Source organism: Camellia sinensis, chromosome 5 (assembly GCF_055761805.1).
Source record: "Camellia sinensis isolate YWXY chromosome 5, ASM5576180v1, whole genome shotgun sequence".
Classification (NCBI taxonomy): domain Eukaryota; kingdom Viridiplantae; phylum Streptophyta; class Magnoliopsida; order Ericales; family Theaceae; genus Camellia; species Camellia sinensis.
The window spans coordinates 79,440,434-79,460,657 of record NC_138965.1 but is presented as its reverse complement, the minus strand read 5'-3'; the positions used below and the strand labels follow the sequence as shown (position 1 = coordinate 79,460,657).

Genomic DNA, 20,224 nt, shown 5'->3' with positions numbered 1-20,224 from the left:
TAGAGTTAAAGGAGAGTGTAGTGCTAACATACAACAAGCCCCACTAACATATTATTTTAATGTAAAATAATTGGACACTCAATTCATCAATTTAATCAGTTTAATCTGACCAGAATCAATTTCTAATTAAATTTCACCGTAGGCTCTAAAAATTATGCCAATCACAATGGCGTAATCGATTTCGGGTTCTGTGGCCAATAAGGCCCTCAATTTAATTTCCAAAGCAGATTATTTAGACAGATATTCCTACGGTGAATAGATAGAAACTCAAAATCACATACATTCACATAATGGCATAGAAAATCATGTTAAACACATAATCATATTCAAATTAAGGACCAATTAGCATATTACGGAACAGGGGTATCACAGTTAATCTAGGGCAAAGTGTGTGCCAAAGACGTACTTTGAAGGGCCTTCAATGTTTAGGACTTAATGTTTCCTAATCTTTCTAAGCTTCAAATTCAAGTGTTAATCATGTACTAAATGTGCATATTGAAAAGCCTTAGATACGCTACAACAATTTTATATGCTTTGCATTGGAAAATATCATGTTTAGATGTTTAAGGTTTAAGGAAATATAAAAGAATGAAAGAGAACTAAGTTAGGAGAGGAATTAGCATGAAATGGTTAGGAAGAAAGTGAGCAGCCTTCACTAATTTAAACATATCATTTTGTATACACACCATTAGAAACTAGACTTTCGGGGCATGAATTTAGACTCAAGAATCACTTAAAACCAAGTCCGGATGAGAAAGATATGCCCATTTGAAATTGGGCTGAAACAGAAAAATCAGCTTTGGCGGATTTGTTAAGCCTGTAAATCCGCTCGTGTGGATTATTGAGGCAGTGACTACCATCAACTGAGCTATTTAATCCGCTTGTGCGGAATTCAAATCCGCATGAGCAGTTTCAAGCAAGCAAAATGGGTTAGTGTGTGTTCTTGGTGTTTTCTTCTATTCTCTTCCACCAAAAGCTTCAAATCATGATATTTTAAGTCTCAAAACATAAATTAATGATAGGAAATCCATGGAAAAACATTTGTATGCAAGAATTCAAGGTTCAAATTGAATCAAAACATGATTTTCATAACAAATCTTCAAAACCTATTTTCTTTTTCAACATTTTTCTTGTTTGTTCCAAAATATGAATTTGGCCTTGCCAAAACTCTTGAAATTCATGAGAGAACATGAGGGTTTTTCTTTATATGCAATTAGAGCATCAAAATCATGGTCAATATAACAAGAATTCTCATTATCTAATTTATTCTTCAAGCTATTGATTTCTTTTTCCTTCCTTTTCTTCATTTCTTCCATGTTAACCCAAATTGATTGTAGTTTCTTCTTAATCTTAGGAGATTGATAGGTTAGCTAATAGAAGATTGATAGGTCAGCTAATTGATTTAGGGTTTCATTTTACCTCTAGGATGATCAATAGTGATGATTTTGGTTGAAATTCTCAAGGGTCTTCACCTTTTCTTCTTCTTTCTCCCTTTTTCTCCTTCCTTCTCCTTTTCTCTAGCTTCTTCACGTTGGTTCTAGGCTGCAGAATTCTTCTCTCCTTATTTGTTTGGTTTGACTAAGCTTTTATTCGGTGAGGTGGGGCAAAAGGGAGGTGTATGCATAATTTATTTGTATTCTTCACCAATTTATCTAATCTCATTTACTTAGTTTAGTTAATTAATCTTAGTTATAATTAATCAAGTTTAGTTTTCTAATTAATCAAGGTTTAACTTAATCTTACATAGCTTAAATAATCTCAATTAGGGTTCACTAATCCTACTCAATTAACATTAATCCCAATTAGCAAAATGACATATATTATTAAATCGGCAAGGACATTAGTCTAACGTCTTTAAGTTTCTCAATTAGTGCATAAGCACATACTAGTATTTGTAAATCTAAGCTCAAGGCGCCCCCTAACTCTCAATAATAAATATTTCTATTCTTGGGTTATTTTATCGAAACGTATTTCTATTTCCAAATTGTCTTAGGTTTATTCATTAATCACAAGCATTCCCAAGTTCCTTCTTCTTTAACATTCTTTCCTCAAAGCTTTCTACCTAATTACTTTTATACTTTATTTCAAATATTCTACATATTGAAATGGTTAGTTTGACTTAGGATATTTAAGGATGATTCTTAATATAGTATGGCACATGGCGCTCTTTGGGCTGTCACAGATAGTCAGTTTCTTTCTTAAGGAGTAGAAGCTATGTTGTTCAATATGATTTGGGAGAGCCAACAAGCATGAGAAAAAGGGGCAAAGAACAATTTTTATTTATCTTATTACTGTGGACTAGGTTTAATTTTTCTCTTACCTGCATCAAATGATATGAACATTTTAGGCCTAAAATAGATCAACTTTAACCAAAACAATGTCAAGATTGCATTTGGTCCTACAAATAGGTAGTTTTGGGAAATGATCCTAAAAACTCTTCACTAATCTAAAGTCCTGAGTACATCTATATTTTGTTGAAAGTGAATTCTTTTCAAGATTGAATACTGAAAGAAAATGCTAGTTATGATATCTTTCTTAAATTTTTATTTTATGATAACTATTTCTTGACTTAGTAGTAGTATACTTCTCTCAGTTCAAAAAATAAAAATAAAATTAAAAATAATGTATGATTTTGGAAATATATCTACCCTTGAAGTCCGATCATTTTATTCGCTTCTACTGTGTTTTCATTGTTTTTTCAATTGAATACTTACACTTCGGGTTTATGACGTTTCAAACAGGAACAACTTCAAGAGCAAGCTAAACTCTGAACAACTGAACGTGACATAAGCAGACCAAATGGCATAGGTCATGCCTATGTATAAGTAAATTACTATCTATCATCGAGATAGTTTGCCTATACTGTATCCACAATACATAATATAACTAAATAAACCCATATATATGTGTATATATATTGTGAAAACACCTTTGGCAACTGAGAAAATGAACATTATGAGACACATGATTATATAGTGGCAATGTTGCTTTCATAGGTATGTTTACTTAAATGATAATAAGAGTATGTTGTTCTTTTCACTGCATGTTGATGCAGTCAATTGAGGAATGCATGTATCAGTTTAGTTCTCTTACAGGTTTGCAAGATTGGTCCTCTTGGGAAAACACCTTTTCGTTTTTGCTCATAGCTAAATACATATAGTTTATGGCATCACCTCCCCAGACCTCTCCAAACTTTCTAGTCAATTTGATTTTTTACACAACTTGAGGAATTTACCACCACATTTAGATAGCTGTTTAGTTCAGTCTTCATAAACCCTGATTTTTTATTTTTCTTTTTAATAACTCGGTATCCAACCTAATGGATCGACTAATCTGTAGGACTAATCCCACCGTCCACTAGTAGGGAGCCCAATTAAAGTCAGGGCAAAGCGCCGTATGGACTAGCCCAATGAAACCCTGATCATGCACCTTAATTCAGTCTTACCCTATAATCCTTTGGGTAATTCTATTTACACAACAATTTTGCCTCTTGACAACTATTTTTCCATTCAACCATTGAGGAAAATTTGAAATTCTCAATTCTCATTACACCCTTTGTTATACCAAAACTAACCCTCAATTACAACCTTTTCAAAAATCCTAAAGAGGTTTCTCATTACACCACAATAGTTTTCCTTCTGTTCATAGATTGTGATGACCCCGACATCTATATTATTTTTACATATTATTTTGTTGAGCATAATTGCATGATTATGTGCTTAATTGATGCCTATCTATTTGTTTGTGAATTATTTGTTTAAATATCGACTTATAATTTGAAATTGAAGGCCCAATCGGATTCAGAAACCGAAATTGACTAATCCAATAGGCTAGTTGAAATATTTAAAATCATATGGTAAGTTTAATTAAAATTTGATTCGGATCAAAATAATTAGAATAAATTAATTACAATTGATTAACTTAAGCCTAATTGATTAGTCTTAATCCCATTTGATTAGTTAAGTCTAATCCATACACACACACACACACACATATATGTTAAATCGTGCTCCAGACTTCATTTCAACAACGCTTTTGAGCTGAAAATTTGAGTTAGAGAGAGAGAGCTCAACACTTGCAGAGATAGAGAAGAGGAATTCAAAGGAATTCAAGGGAGTTTGAAGAGATTTAGCTAACTCAACCTCAATTCAAATTCTGGATAAGATCTTTACCTTCAATTCATGGGAATAATCCATGTAGGAAGATGAATTCACCAAGTTGTGGGACCATTTGCATGAATTTGAAAGAAAAAAGTTAGAATCACTATGAATGTAGTGAGTTGAGTGAATTGTGTTGAGTTAAGTGAATTGTGTACATGTATGCATAATTCTCCATATTTGAACTTAGTTTTCTACAAATTCTAACATGCATGGGACTTACACATGTTATTTCTTGAGACTCTCCATGGTTTTATACTCAACATCTTATATAAACATGTTTTGTAAAGAAGATAGTTGGGTTTCCTACATGCATGTCAAGAACATGGTGTTTTGAACTTTGTTTTGAAGAATTGAAAGGGGATTTGGAATCTTGTCTTCATAATTTCCATATACTCATGCTTTGTATAGTGTTTCTAAGCTTTTGAGACTATTCATGTAAACTATGAACAAGAAAAGGGTGTTTTTGAACTTTAAACTCAAATCTGAAAAACCCAGAATTTGCCCAGTTCGCTCGAGTGAAGGATGCTTGGCTCGAGCGAATGTCACAACCATCCACTACTTTTACAGACTTTTGGTTGTTGGCTCAAACAACCAAGTGTGCGCTCGACCGAACTCGCTTTTGTTCAGCACTTGGCTCGAGCGCACATTTTGAGCATAACAGGTCATTCAGCTCGAGCGACCAAATGTTCGCTCAAGCAAATACCCTGTTTCAGCAAATTTTGACGAACACTTACAAGTGCATATCTGCATCCTCATGCTCTTTTAGCCATTCTTTTGCACCATTTGAACATCCTTAATCATGGGATACGATAGAAACACACGTAAGAGAGTCAAATTAAGATATGTTATCTGTTTCAAAGGTGTGCTTCAATGTGTATCTGTGTTATGTGTATTGTATAGGTGGACGTCTGAGGCCTAATATCGAATTAACCCACTGTGAGTAATGTCTTTATAAAGCTATGTTCGAAATATATTTTGGATCAAGATTGGTATTGTGAATTCTATTTTGTTATCTATGAATGAATGTTCTTTTTAAATTGTAATCGTGGCATCCATTAGTAAGGCCCTCGTCTAGGGGGAAACAATACCATGACCTATTAATACCCTTTCCTGGGGGAAACAATACCATAGCTCATTGATTAATAGGCCCTCACTTGGGGGAAACAATACCATAGCCCATTAGATTAATTGAAATACGTAGATCTCTGATGTTAGACCTTAATGGTCCACATTGAATTATTGAATGACCTATCAGGATCCTACTGGATTGACTTTTGTGGTCCTATTACCTTCGACACATTGTCTCCTTGATACCTTATTAGATGTATCATGTAAATTGAATGATTGATTATTGTTATTGCAAAGAAGAGATTGAAATGATTGTATTCTATTGGTTTGCTTATTGACATGAATTGTTTCGGAAATAGAAGTTATATTCTGTAACATGTTGGACTTCATTCATATAAAACCTTTATATTGATATTACTTACTGGGCTTTAGCTTACCTGCCTCCCTTATATATATATATATATATATGTAGGTGAGCAAACGTGACGTCAAGTTTAAGGTCGCTTCGGTGTCCTCCCTTATGAAGCCATTTTGGAAAGTGCCTCCGTTTTGGACTCGAGAGGAGTCAAGCTTTGTTTACCCATCTTTTATTTGTTTTGTTTCTTTGGATATTTTGGAACTTGTATGGATGATGTTATGTAAGGAGTTTAACTTTGTGATATTGTATATAAGGTGTACGGAATTTAAGGTTTTTAGTATTTATGATTTTGGCATGTATGCACTGCTCAATGGTCTGTTCTTATATTATACTATTGCTTCCGCTAAGCCCCATTCTTATATTATGATTGATTTTGTCATTGAGGCCGAAGGTAATCTGGGATTACTAGCCAGTTACGGCCTAAACCTATAGTGGCAGGTTCGGGTATCAGAGCATGAGTTATACCTCACTCACTAGTCTATTGAGCAATAAGGTGTCGAGAAAAGACTCAAGGATTGCATTCATTTGCATTTGAATATCGGAATGAGGTAATTTTTGAAAATGTGTATATGTAAATGTGTGCATATAATGTATTTGTTATAATACAAGTTTCATATAGATAATGATGAGAATGAGAGGGGATGAATTGGAGGAGTCTACCTCCAACCGACTTGACCAGATGGAAAGAATGATGCACAATATGGTTGAAAGCCTAAGGCAACAACAACAATGGCAACAACAGCAACCATCGCCCCCACCTCCAATGCTTGTACCTCCAGCACAAGACCACCAAATAGAGGATCGAACCATTGCCCTCACCAAAGAATTTAAGAAGATGAAGCCACCTTTGTTCCATGGGGGAGTTGATCCATTAAAGGCTAAGGCCAAGGTGTTAGGAATCGAGAAATTGTTCGAGGTATTTCTGTGCACAGAGACACAAAAAGTTCTATTGGCCGCCTTTACCTTAGAAGATGAAGCAAGAAGGTGGTGGATGTTAGTGCGAGATACTTACAGAGGGATTAATTGGACTCGATTTTTAGAAGTCTTCTATGAGAAATACTTCTCGCAGTGTGTTCGGGACAGGAAAGTAATGGAATTTGAGCATCTAAAGTAGGGGAAAAGTCAGTGGCAAAATATGATGCCTAGTTTACTGAACTAGCACGGTTTGCGTCACATATGGTCGACATAGACTATAAAAAGGCCAGAAAATTTAAAGGAGATTTTCACGATTCCATCCTTGACAGAATTAATGTTTTGAAACTGCCCAAATATGTTGATGTTTTAGACAGGGCTCTCATGTTAGAGGCAAACTTGGCTGCTCACAACCTGAATTTCGAATGAAGTGGTAAGAGACGGAATTTTAGTAAGGGAGCAACGTCATCAATGAGCAAGAAATCGAAATCTAGTAACTCAGGTTTAAATTAGAGTGGTAACTCGAAACCCACTTGTGTTATATGTGGAAAGAAGCATCATGATGTTTATTATCGTACTACGGGAGCTTGTTAGTGTGGGAAAGTTGGTCACATGGCAAGAGATTGTACACAACCTTAACAGAATGGTAATCAAGGCGCTATAAGTTCGATTGGGTCAATCCCAGCAGCGAGACCAAATGCAACACCAGCTATAACATGAAATGATGTAAGGCAAGGAAGAGTGTTTGCATTTATTCTAGGGGATACTTAAAACATAGAGGTTGTAGTTTCAGGTACGCTTTCGGTCTGTGGCCAAGTTGCATATGTATTGATTGATTCGGGTTCTACTCATTCTTTCGTTTCTATGGTATTTGCTGGTAAATTGAATAGACTTATGGAATCCTTAAGATACATATTATGGGTTGCATCTCCAACGGGGGAATCTATGTTGTACTCATTTATTTATTTTGCATGTGAATTATTACTTGGAAATGCCACCTTATATGCTGATTTGTTATCCCTTGATATGAGACATATTGATGTAATTTGGGTATGGACTAGCTATCTAAGTATTATGCAACTATTGATTGTGCATTTAAGCGAGTGATATTTCGATATTCGGGTCAGGATGAATTTTATTTTGAGGGTAAGGGTGTAATTCCTCCACTGTATTTAATATCTACAATGAAAGTCCGTAAACTGATTAGTAAAGGATGTCAGGGGCACTTGTGTAGTATGATAAATGATTAAATCATGAACATCACCTTGGATTTTCCTGATGTGTATCCGGAGGAGTTACTAGGACAACTAATTGATAGAGAAATTGAATTTGTAATTGATGTAGTATTGGGTACTCAACCTATATCCAAAACTCCATATCGTATGTCTACTACTGAAATGAAAGAATTAAAAGTTCAGTTGCAAGAATAACTTGATGGGGGGTTTGTTTGATCGAGTACATCACTGTAGGGTGCACCTGTGTTGTTTGTGAAGAAGAAAGATGGCACACTCCGATTGTGTATTGATTACCGGGACCTCAACAAGGTAACTATTAAAAATAAATGTCCTTTGCCTCGGATTGATGATTTGTTTGACCAACCATAGGCAGCTCAGGTATCTTCAAAGATTGATTTGAGATCGGGATATCACCAGTTGAAGGTTAAAGCCATAGATATTGAGAAAATTGTCTTCCGAACCAGGTATGGACAGTATGAATTCTTAGTCATACCTTTTGGAGTTACTATTGCACCAGTAGCATTTACGGACTTAATAAACAGAGTCTTTAAACCTTTCTTGGATGATTTTGCTGTTGTATTTATTGATGGCATTTTCATTTATTCAAGAAGTAAAGATGACCATGAACAACACTTGAGAATAATTCTGCAAACACTTCGAGAGAAACAATTGTATGGGAAACTTAAAATAGTGTGAATTCTGGTTAGATGAGATTGTATTTCTGGGGCATGTTATTAACGAAGATGGTATTTCAGTTGACCTACAGAAAATTGAAGCAATTATAGATTGGACTACGCCGACTAACATAACAGAGGTTTGAAGTTTTATGGGATTGGCAGGTTACTATCGGAGATTTGTCAAAGATTTTTCAAAGATTGTTGTGCCGTTGACACAATTGATTTGAAAAGGAGAACCATTTGTGTGGATAGACCAAAAGGAATCTGCATTCCAAGAGTTGAAAGCAAGACTGACCACTGCTTCAATCCTTACTCTACCGTTAGGTACTGAGGGATTTGTAATATTTAGTGATGCTTCTTATAGAGGGTTGGGTTGCATTTTAATGCAGAAGGGCAAAGTGATTGCTTATGCATCCCAATAGTTGAAACCACATGAAAAGAATTACCCGACACATGATCTAGAACTCGCCGTTGTTGTCTTTGCATTGAAAATCTAGCGCCACTATTTGTATGGGCAAAATGTAAAGTACACACAGATCATAAGAGTTTGAAATATTTCTTTACACAGAAAGAGTTGAATATGCGACAAAGGAGGTGGCTTAAATTGATCAGAGACTATAGCTTGCAAATTCATTATCACCCAAGTAAGGCTAATAATACCATAGTTGATGCACTTAGTAGAAAGAATGTGGGGAATTTAGCTTGTATGCTTACAGTTCAAAAGGAGCTTTTGCATGAATTTGAAAAGCTTAAATTGGAAGTGGTACCTTATGAGCAAGACTATCTATTAGCTGCAATTATAGCACAACCAACAATCATAGAAGAGATCAAACAGAAGCAAGGTAATGATGATTTCTTGCGAAGGTTTGTGATGAGTTCAAAACCAAGTCTAGATTGGGATTTACGATTGTGAATCAAGTATTGAAATTTCAGAGTAGAAAAGAAGAATTTTAGAAGAGGCTGACAAGTCAATGTTCACTATGTACCTGGGGAATACTAAAATGTACTACGATTTGAAGCAAGTATACTGGTAGCCAAACATGAAGAAAGAAATTGCCAACTACAACTTCAGATGTCTCCAATGTCAACAAGTAAAAGCTGAGCACTAGAAGCTAGCAGGCTTACTTCAATCCCTTCCTATTCCAGAATGGAAATGGGAGCATATAACCATGGACTTCGTTGTTGGTCTGCATCGAACGTCTAGAGGTTTGAATGTTATTTGGGTTATAGTAAATAGACTGACAAAGTCTGCTTACTTCCTTACTATGAAAACTTCTTTCAATGCATATAGATTTGCTACAATCTATATTGATGAAATTATTCGATTACATGGAGTTTTAGTGTCTATAGTTTCGGATAGAGATCCTGAATTCGTTACTAGATTTTGAAAAAGTTTGCAATAGACAATGTGCACAGAGTTAAGATTCAGCATTGCCTTTCATCCACAAATCAACGGACAGACCGAAAGGACTATTCAAACGTTGGAAGATATGCTTCGTATATGTGTTCCTGAATTTCAAGGCAGTTGGGAAACTTACTTGCCATTGGTAGAATTTGCATATAAAAACAGTTTTCATGCCAGTATCGATATGGCACTGTACGAGGCATTGTATGGAAAAAAATGTAGATCTCCGATTTGTTGGACAGATGTTGGTAATAGAGCTCTGAGCTCGTGTAAGAAACAACCGAGAAGATAAAGATCATCCAACAGAGGCTCAAGACTGCCTAGAGCTGACAAAAAAGCTATGCTAATCAAAGAAGAAGGGGTTTAGAATATGAAGTGGGCGATCATGTGTTCATTAGAGTAACACCAATTAAAGGGCAAACAAGGTTTGGCAGAAAACGGAAGTTGACTCCGCGTTACATTGGGCCATTTCAGATTTCAGACAGACTTGGCCCTGTTGCTTATTGTATTGCTTTACCACCAGGGATGGAACAGATGCATAATGTGTTTCATGTATCAATGCTTCGTGGGTATCACAGAGATCCATTTCATGTCATTGACTACCATCGAATAGCCTTAGATGAAGATATGAAATACAAAGAATGGCCAGTACAAGATTATTGACCGACAAGTAAAGCAACTAAGGAACAAATCGATTCCAATGGTGAAAGTGGAGTGGAGAGAACATTACGGAAATGAGGCTACATGGGAAAAAGAGAAAGAAATGCAATAACGGTACCCATATTTGTTTCTGAATTGAGGTAACTCAAGTTTGGAGGACCAAACTTCCTAAGGGGGGAAGACTGTGACGACCCTGACCTCGGTATTATTTTTACATATTATTTTGTTGAGCATAATTGCATGATTATGTGCTTAATTGATGCTTATTTGTTTGTTTGTGAATTGTCTGTGTAAATACCGACTTAGAATTCGAAATTGAAAGCCCAAACGAATTCAGAAATCGAAATTGACTAATCCAATAGGCTAGTTGGAATATTTTGAACTATATGATAAGTTTAATTAAAATTTGATTCGAATTAAAATAATTAGAATAAATTAATTACAATTAATTAACTTAAGCCCAATTGATTAGTCTTAAGCCTAATCCCCCCCCTCCTCCCCTACACATACACACCTATTTTCATTTCAACAATGCTTTTGAGATGAAATTTTGAGTTAGAGAGAGAGAGAGAGAGAGAGAGAGAGCTCAACACTTGTAGAGAGAGAGAAGCGAAATTCAAGGGAATTCAAGAGTTTGAAGAGATTTAGCTAACTTAACCTCAATTCAAGCTCTAGGTAATATCTTTACCTTTAATTCATGAGAATAATCCATGTAGGAAGATGAATTCACCAAGTTGTAGGACCATTTGCATGAATTTGAAAGAAAAAAGTTAGAATCACCATGAATGTAGTGAGTTTGAGTGAATTGTGTACATGCATGCATAATTTTCCATATTTAAACTTAGTTTTCTACAAATTCTCACATGCATGGGACTTACACATGTTATTTCGTAAGACTCTCCATGGTTTTATACTGAACATCTTATATAAACATTTTTGTAAAGAAAAGAGTTTGATTTCCTACATGCATGTCAAGAATATGCTCTTTTGAACTTTGTTTTGAAGAATTGAAAGGGGATTTGAAATCTTGACTTTATAATTTCCATATACTTATGCTTTATAAAGTGTTTCTAAGCTTTTGAGACTAACAATGCAAGCTATGAACAAGAAAAAGGTGTTTTTGAACTTCAAACTAAAATTTGAAAAACCCAGAATTCGCCCAGTTTGCTCGAACAAAGGATCCTTGGCTTGAGCGAAAATTGCAGGCATCCAATACTTTTATAGACTTTTGGCTGTTGGCCCAAGCGACCAAGTGTGCACTCAAGTGAACTCACCTTTGTTCAACACTTGGCTTGAGCGACCATCGAGCGCACATTTTGAGCATCCAATACTTTTGCAAACAGGCCATATCACTCGAGCGACCAAATGTGCCCTCAAGCTAATACCTTGTTTCAACAAATTTTGACTAACACTTATAAGTGCATATTTGCATCCTCATGCCCTTTTAGGTATTCTTTTGCATCATTTGAACATCCTTAATCATGGGATAAGCTAGAAACACACATAAGAGAATCAAATTAAGATACATTATTTGTTTCGAACGTGTACTTCAATGTGTATCTGTGTTATGTGTATTGTGTAAGTGGATGTCCGAGGCCTAGTATTGATTTAATCCACTGTGAGTAATGTCTTTAAAAAGCTATGTTCGAAATATATTTTGGAAATTGTTCAAGATTGGTATTGTGAATTCTATTTTGTTAGCTATGAATGAATGTCCCTTTTTAAATTGTAATTGTGGCATCCATTAGTGAGGCCCTCACCTAGGGAAAAACAATACCATGGCTCATTGATTAATAGGCCCTTGTCTGGAGGAAACAATACCATGGTGTAGCTTGCTTTTCGTGCTCCTTAAAGGGCTTTAGTCTCCTTGGATACGATAGTCCTACAATTTGGACTCCCCTAGTTCTGAATCTGGTTTCACAAGTGCAATGTGAAATAGATTAAATAAATGAGGGTCTAAATCCGACAAATCTTAGAAAATCCATTTATCATTAGAGATGTCAAAAATGGATTGCATTGCCAAATTACAAAGTCGCCACCTAAATATTTTTGAAAAATTTAGGAAACACGTGACTCGTGCCAAAGGCCACTTGTCCATCATAACCAAAGTGTCTTAGCTCGAGAACTTAGGTATGAGAGGGGAAGGTCATGAATTGAGCACCCCCCTCACCTGATTAAAGATCGGCCTCTACTAATCATGATGTGATTTTGATATACATTATATGCTCTTGTTCTGATTATTAATGCTAATTTACTATGTGAGGCACATAAGTATAGATTATTTCACCCACTTTGGAATGCTTTGATTTGATGTTTGTTTGAAAAGAGTTTTGAATGTGCTACTTGAACAAGTAAGCTCAAATATACATTAATCAAGTCATCCTAACTTAAGCGAAATAGCCTTCATCCATCGGCATTCAAAGAGGTATATCAAATAAGCACTTAGCCTCATGGTAACATGCTTGATATGGCATCACAAACACTCATGTAATATGCTAAAGCAAAAACGCTCACCTAATCCTCAATCAAGGAAAGCCAAACTAGAAGAAAATAGTTAGAAAAGCATGCTCTAATATGCAAGTGACTAATGCAACACATACAAAATGCAACTATCGAATTCGACTCCTTAACATGACATATGGATCAGTTCAAAGCATATAGTAGCGTATGTATTCAAGCAAGAAATAATCGATGTTTATCAAATATGATGAGCCAAATCCTAATGTATGCAAAAGTGGGTGCAAGGCATGGTAATGATATGAAACCAAAAATATGATACTACATGCAACTATAGTAAGCAAATAAATAAAAGGGAGAAAGAATAGGGGTTGAAAGACATACACAATATTACAAGTGTTACAAATTTGCCCTCGCACAAGAGGGTCCGAATGAATGCCCTAATTTAAGCTAATTATTACAAACACCAAATGAATTAATTAACTACATTAACTAGCTATTACAAATTCGAATTAAGCTAACTAATTAATTATACATAGTAATATTAAAGTGCTAAATTAAAGGATGAGAATTGGAGGCGAGGAGCCACATGTACACTATCGAGAACATTCTCTCGGAAACCTCTCTGTTTGTTACTTGAATCTGTTCTGTTTACAGTCAGAAATTTTTTCTATTTTGGCCTCAGGTTCTGCTCAGTTCTGCCACAAAAATGCCACTGCCTGTACAAAATGTTGGCCGACCGGCCTTGAAAAATGGTCAGCCGGACAGAGTTATGCCGGGCACTGCTTTTGAGGGATATCCTGCTGCCACAGAATTAAAATAGAGTATTTTCAGGAGATGTTTGTCCTCTTTGCTTCCCTATCATAAAGATGATCAAAGGAGGAGTAGATTCGGTTCACAAATCATCAATTGTCGCAAATTTTTTGCGTGATGATCTATGAACCGATAGGACAAAAGCTTAATAATAGAAAATGAAAGACCAACAACACCTCTTCCCTATCATGAAGTTACCTCAAGGGAAGGGGTAGACATTGCTTCTTGAATCACTAACATCACTAAAAAGTATGTAATGATTCAAGACGCAATAGGTTCAATATAACATCGGATTGAACCCAATTCAATTTTATTACCTCTTTTTATCTCCTTTAACTCCAATTTTATTAGCCTCTTTTTACATTACCTTTCCATTCCTTATTTGTTATTCCTTTTTGTCCGAAAGTGATAATTATCTCGACTAAGTCCAAAAGCAATAAAGAGTATCAAGCATTGACTTAACCCAAGAAATATGCCTTTTCAAGCTTTTTTCTACGGGGGAAATTACAAAGGAATAGTCAAACTCATTTACAAGCGATAATGAATTCTAAGTCAAACCCAAAATGAGCGATAATTACTAGTCAAACTCAAAGAGAGCGATAATGACTAATCAAACCCAAAATGAGCGATAATGACTAAATCCAAACTTGATAATAAACTATAATGACACTTTCCTTAGTGATTTCCAACGGTCTAAACTATAAAGTTAGTCTCTTAGAAGTAAATGCACCGGTGATAAAGACAAATGTCAAACAAGAGGTTGTGATTAACATAAAGGAGATGTAATGCCTTGGTAATGAACCTCCGAAGAGATTGAACCATTGAGCATGGAAGGTCTCTTTCTTATGCTTGGACAACAATCTTTTGTTAAATACAACTCTTTAATCAAAATAAACAGAGAATGGAGGGAGGTTACAGAGATGATTATGCAAACATGATTACAATGGTGTGAACACGTATGAAAGCTATAAAAAAAATGCAAGAAAAGACTATCAACTCAAATGGATTGAAAGCTATATCCATGAGGACTTATAACAATACATCTATAGTATTTAAAGCATAATTAAACACATAAAACAACACTAAAACAATGCTGAAAATTGAGTTTTTGAGGTGAAAAAGTGAGGGAAAATAAGCTAAAGCCAAGAGGTTTCAAACAGCCAACAAGCCTAAGAAATGGTGGCTAAACCCTCCTCGTTTTTGTGACTCAAAACCACATTTTTAAGCTTGAAAACACTCTGAAAAACAATAAGAAAAGGCCAAGAAAAGAGATAGAAAATATAGCATAAAAGCTCAAAGTATACCTCTTTCAAAGAGAGGATGCTCTTTAGTTCACAAACCACAAGTTGAACACTCTCAAGAGCTGAAATTTATGTTCAAGAATCTCAGCAAAAAGCCTCAAGTTTTTGCTTAGGAAGTGTATGGATAGTGTATGTATATTGCAAGAGAGAGAGGTGGTGTGTTGAGTAAGCTATAGGCACTTCGAAATTTTTTCTAACCCCAAACCATGAGGAGTGGGCTTGTATTTATAGAAAAAGGCCTTCTCACATTGGAAATATCTATAATGGGCCAGCTGGTCAAGGCATGCACATGGGGGACAACTGGCTGTTGTAAAATATCTGCTGTCAATGAACATGGCCGGCTGGCCAATATTTTGTATGGCCTACTCATTAATTGGCTGGCTTGCCAATTGTTTTGGCCCCGCTGCTCACTGAGTGGTCAGGCTAAAAAAAGTGTTTTGGTTCAAATGGGATGAAAGGCTTGGGTTTGAAGCTCGAAATCGAATTCTTTTGCTGAAGATTCGAACAATTTTCCTAATGTAACTTTCATCATTGAGTGTTCGAATTGAGGCGCCTAAGTTTTAAAGGTGGTCAAAATGGGGTGTCCATACATCACCCATTGATTAATAGGTCCTCGCCTGGAGGAAACAATACCATGGCTCATTGGATTAAGTGAAACGTAGAGATCTCTGATGTTAGACCTTAATGGTCCACATTGAATTATTGAATGACCTATCATGGTCCTATTGGATTGACCCTTGTGGTCCTATTGGCTTCGACACATTGTCTCCTTGATACTCTATTGGATGTACCGTGTAAATTGAATGATTGATTATTGCTATTGCAAAGAAGAGATTGAAACGATTGTATTCTATTAGTTTGCTTATTGACATGAATTGTTTCGGAAATAGAAGTCATATTTTGTAACATTTTGGACTTCATTCATATAAAGCCTTTATACTGATATTACTCATTGGGCTTCAGCTCACCTATCTCCCTTATATATATATATATATATGTGGGTGAGCAAGCGGGACATCAAGTACAACGTCACCTCGGTGTCCTTCCTTGTGAAGTCATTTTGGAAAGTGCCTCCGTGAAGGGGTGTGCTTGGACTCGAGAGGTGTCAAGCTTTGTTAACCCATCTTTTGTTTGTTTTGTTTATTTGGATATTTTGAAAATTGTATGGATGATGCTATATGAGGAGTTTAACTTTGGGATATTGTATATAAGTTGTATGGAGTTTAAGCTTTTTAATATTTTTGATTTCGGCATGTGTGCACTGCTCAATGGTTTGTTCTTATATTATACTATTGCTTCCGCTAAGCCCCATTCTTATATTATGATTAATTTTGTCATTGAGGCTGAAGGTAATCTGGGATTACTGGCTGGTTACGGCCTAAACCTATAGGGACGGGTTCGGGTCATGACATATACAGTCACTCCCAACCGACGATACCATAGAACCGGCGATTAAGGTATATGCCGGCAACACCCTACCAACAAGACCACACACAGGACAACGAGAATCGAAGTGCTGACCAGAACCAAAAAGTCGACCGATTGTTCACAAAGAGCTGAAGTGCATACACAAATCCAAACCTTTATGTATTTTTATTTTATTTTTGTATGGGTAAATAACAGTCACCTCCCTTGAGTTTCCTGATAATTACATTGGCCTCCCTTTATTTTTCTAAAATTACACTAACCTCCTCTATGACTAACGGTGTTAATGAGAGGGTTAGTTTAGTAATTTTAACATTAGAGATATTTTTATTGATGACCATTAAATGAGAAATTATTATTTGGTTATACCTCATATGGTGCTTGGTTATGACTCATTTTTTTAAATTTTTTTTTAGTTATGATTGAAAAAATATATATATATATAGTTATGACATTCGTGGTAATCAAGATCACAAATGCTATAACTTCTAAAATGGTGTGTATTTTAGAATAATCAATTGTTATGATAAAAGTGATGATGAAACAAATTGAGAAATTAATTACATAAATATAAGAAAAGTTATTTGGTAGTTTTTAATCAATACTTGACATTATATAGTTTAGTTGTCCTCAAAAAAATAAGATAAAAATTGATGAATCTCACTATTTAAATTAATAATAAAATCAAATTGCGACACCACATTTATTTATTTGAGTATTATTAAAATAATATTTTTAAATACTCACATGGTTTGACTATGTGTATAATTTATTGCATTACATACAAGTTTTTTTTTGTATTTCCCATTTGGTTTCAATAATCAATACTAATTTGTTGACCTAAAAAATGATTAATTGATTTCTTTTATTCTTAAACTACGAAGAATCACTTCAGATGTTATGCAAACCAAACTAAAATTCCTCTATGTGCTAATCTGACAACTAATTATTAACTTTTTGGGGAAAAAAAAAAGAAAAAAAAAATAGAATTGTTAGTCAAACTAACGGAAAGGGGAATCTATAAAATCAAAAGTAAATCTCAAGGGAGGTCAACGTAATTTTAGGTAAAGGAAGGGAGGCCAATGTGATTGTCAGAAACCTTAAGAGTAGTGATTGTAATTTACCCTTTTTTGTATTTATAATCACAACTCATTATTTTTGTTTTAGGTTTTTAAATTTATTATTGTATTTTGGTGATTCATATTGTGAGTTTTGTTTTGATTTTGTCATTTTTACTATCTTTTCCACACAACCTATTTCATCATTTTGTTACGAATCGTCTAAATCTAGTCTTTTGAACCAATTTGATTCGTCCAACTCTATATCACTAAACATGACAAGTTTAAACGGTTGTGGACTATCCAACAATGTGGGGTTGTTCAATGTCATACTTCTAAACAAATTACAATTGTCCAACCATGTGTTGTTGAACATTTACAGATTTAATATTTTTGTTTTGTTTTGTTTTTACATGATGGGTTTGTATGGTTGACCAATGTCAAACAACTTGCATTTTTCTAGTATCATATTGCCGAACAAAATGAAGTTATTAAGCCTTGTGTAGCCGAACGATTATAGATTCAGTTTTTTTTTTTTTTTTTTTTTTTGTGAGGATGTTAAATTCATGTTAAATATATGTAGTAGTAGTGATTTTAGGAACATGATGGGTTTTTACGGTTTTAAATTGTCGAAACAAATTTAGTTTGTCTAATGTAGCAACATCCACTCATTATTTATACTTCGCATAAGACATGGAAAATTCACTCGTCATTTATAGGCAATTGGATTCCCCTTAAAACAAATGGGCATTCACACTTTTTCGAACCTGTCAACCTCAACCGTCCCCCCTTGATCTTCTTGTTGTCTTCATAGTAACCATTTATTTCACAAGCAAGGGTAAGTTTTGGTTTTTTGCTATTGCCTCCTGCATCTGATGTTTTTATCACAATGACCATAAGCAAAACTTAGTTGAATCCATCCTAAAAAGTGTTCTAAGGTAAGATTTTCATTCATTTTCTTGTACTAAACCCTCCTAGCATCTAAGATCGAGAAAAAGTTAGGATCAATTTGAATTAATAATGAAGAAATGAGGGAAAGAATGGGGAAGGTTGAGTTAGGTTGAAGAACTAGGTAGGTGGCTTGGAATTTCACCACTTTAAATTAGTTTTTGATGTTCTTGATGCATTTGTGTGATAACCCCATCACAAAATATACTTTTATTTATTTAATTTTGAATGTTAATTATGTGTTTAGTCTGTAATTTGTGCATATCTGTTCATTTGATGAATTATCTGTTACGATTTCTACTTTAAATCTGAAATTAAAAACCTTAATGACTTCAAAAACCAAAATTGATAAGTTTAGCTAGAATGACATAATTTTTAGAGCCTATTGGAAAGTTTGATTAAAAATTGATTTGGTTTAGCAAATTAAATTTTGATTAACTAATTAAGCCTTAATTAGTGCTTACTCCTTAATTAGCACCCTAACATAATCAATTAGTATATATGATAAGAGAACAGTGAGCTAATGATTTTGAGCTCAAAATTCTGCTGCAAATACATTCTAGAGGGAGAGAGAGAGAGAGAGAGAGAGTTCAACTTAGAAAGAGAGAGAAGTTTAATCTTGAAGAATTTGCTAAAGATTTGAAGAACTAAGGAGAGGAACTTAAGAAATTGCTATAACAAGCCTAATTCAAGACTCTAGGTAAGTGTTTGATTCATAATTCGTGAATTAAAAGTCACATAGCATGTGAATTCAAGAAAATATGAGCTTAAACTCAAGATTTTGGAGCTAGAACTTACATACATGCATAATTTTGTGAAGTTTCAACATTTTGAGCATGATTTTTAGTGTCTATGTTTGAATTAGAAGTTGTATCATACATGCATCCATGATTTAAAGAGTTTTGAAGTCAATTTCATGTTTTTAAAGTTGTAGAAGAAGAATTTGAAACAAGTTCTTACATGCATAAAGGTTTGAGTTAAGAATTTGGGAAGTTCAAGTTCCAATTTGAAGAAATCATGGAGTTTTTGAGCTAAGGGTTTGATATTGGTTTCATGTTCATATTTTTCTAAGTTTTTTCAAGCTATAGACCCATGCAAGAATTTTTGCAATTTTTGACTTGAGGACTCCAGCTTTGAAATACAAAATTCTGTTTTGGAATTCTAGATTTCGGCAGCATCGCTCGAGCAGTGAAGTTACCACTTCAGTGCACATTTTATGCATCCTAAAGTTTTGCAAACTGCTCAAGTGACCTCGAGTTCGCTCGAGTGACCTCAGTTTATTTTGCTCATGGCTCGAGCAACCATCGAGCCCAGATTTTTTTACATCAATTACTTTTGCGACCATGTAGACTGCTTATTCTGTAACGTCATATTTTGTTCATATCTTCATTTTCACATCTTTTTTAGCACAAGTTGAGCCTCCCAAATGAATTAATAAGTAAGAACTGGACTTAAAGGAATTGGATAAGTTAAGAATGATTCAATTAAGCAATGTGTGTATGTGTTTACGTGTTGTGCAGGTTGATCCACGGAGATATGTCAACAATCTAATCAATGCGAGTAATATCTTAGTAAAGATATTTTTATATATTCTATTTTCTAAATGTTCAATGTGGTAAGCTTTTTTGAACTTATGATTTTGTGAGTATGAATGAGCTTTTATCTATTCAATTAACATGATATCTGT

The 20,224-nt window shown here is 34.7% G+C and overlaps 1 protein-coding gene across 15 annotated transcripts in view; it reads left to right on the top strand.

The window, feature by feature from the left end:
• Window positions 1–6,391, top strand: part of CCD1 (carotenoid cleavage dioxygenase 1) — a 103,379-nt gene extending 96,988 nt beyond the window's left edge. For 6 of the 15 annotated variants that reach the window (XR_014329658.1, XR_014329652.1, XR_014329653.1 and 3 more), the window contains one exon: window positions 2,742–3,039. Coding sequence is in view for 2 of the 15 variants with exons in the window: in XM_082869104.1 (XP_082725230.1) it covers window positions 2,742–2,771 (30 nt within the window). In the remaining 13 variants the exon portion in view is untranslated. Of the gene's footprint in view, window positions 1–2,741; window positions 3,040–5,700; window positions 6,195–6,265 lie in introns of those variants that run through there. The other 9 variants (XR_014329648.1, XR_014329647.1, XR_014329661.1 and 6 more) reach the window with 4 other exon arrangements.
• The last annotated feature ends 13,833 nt before the right edge of the window (window positions 6,392–20,224 follow it).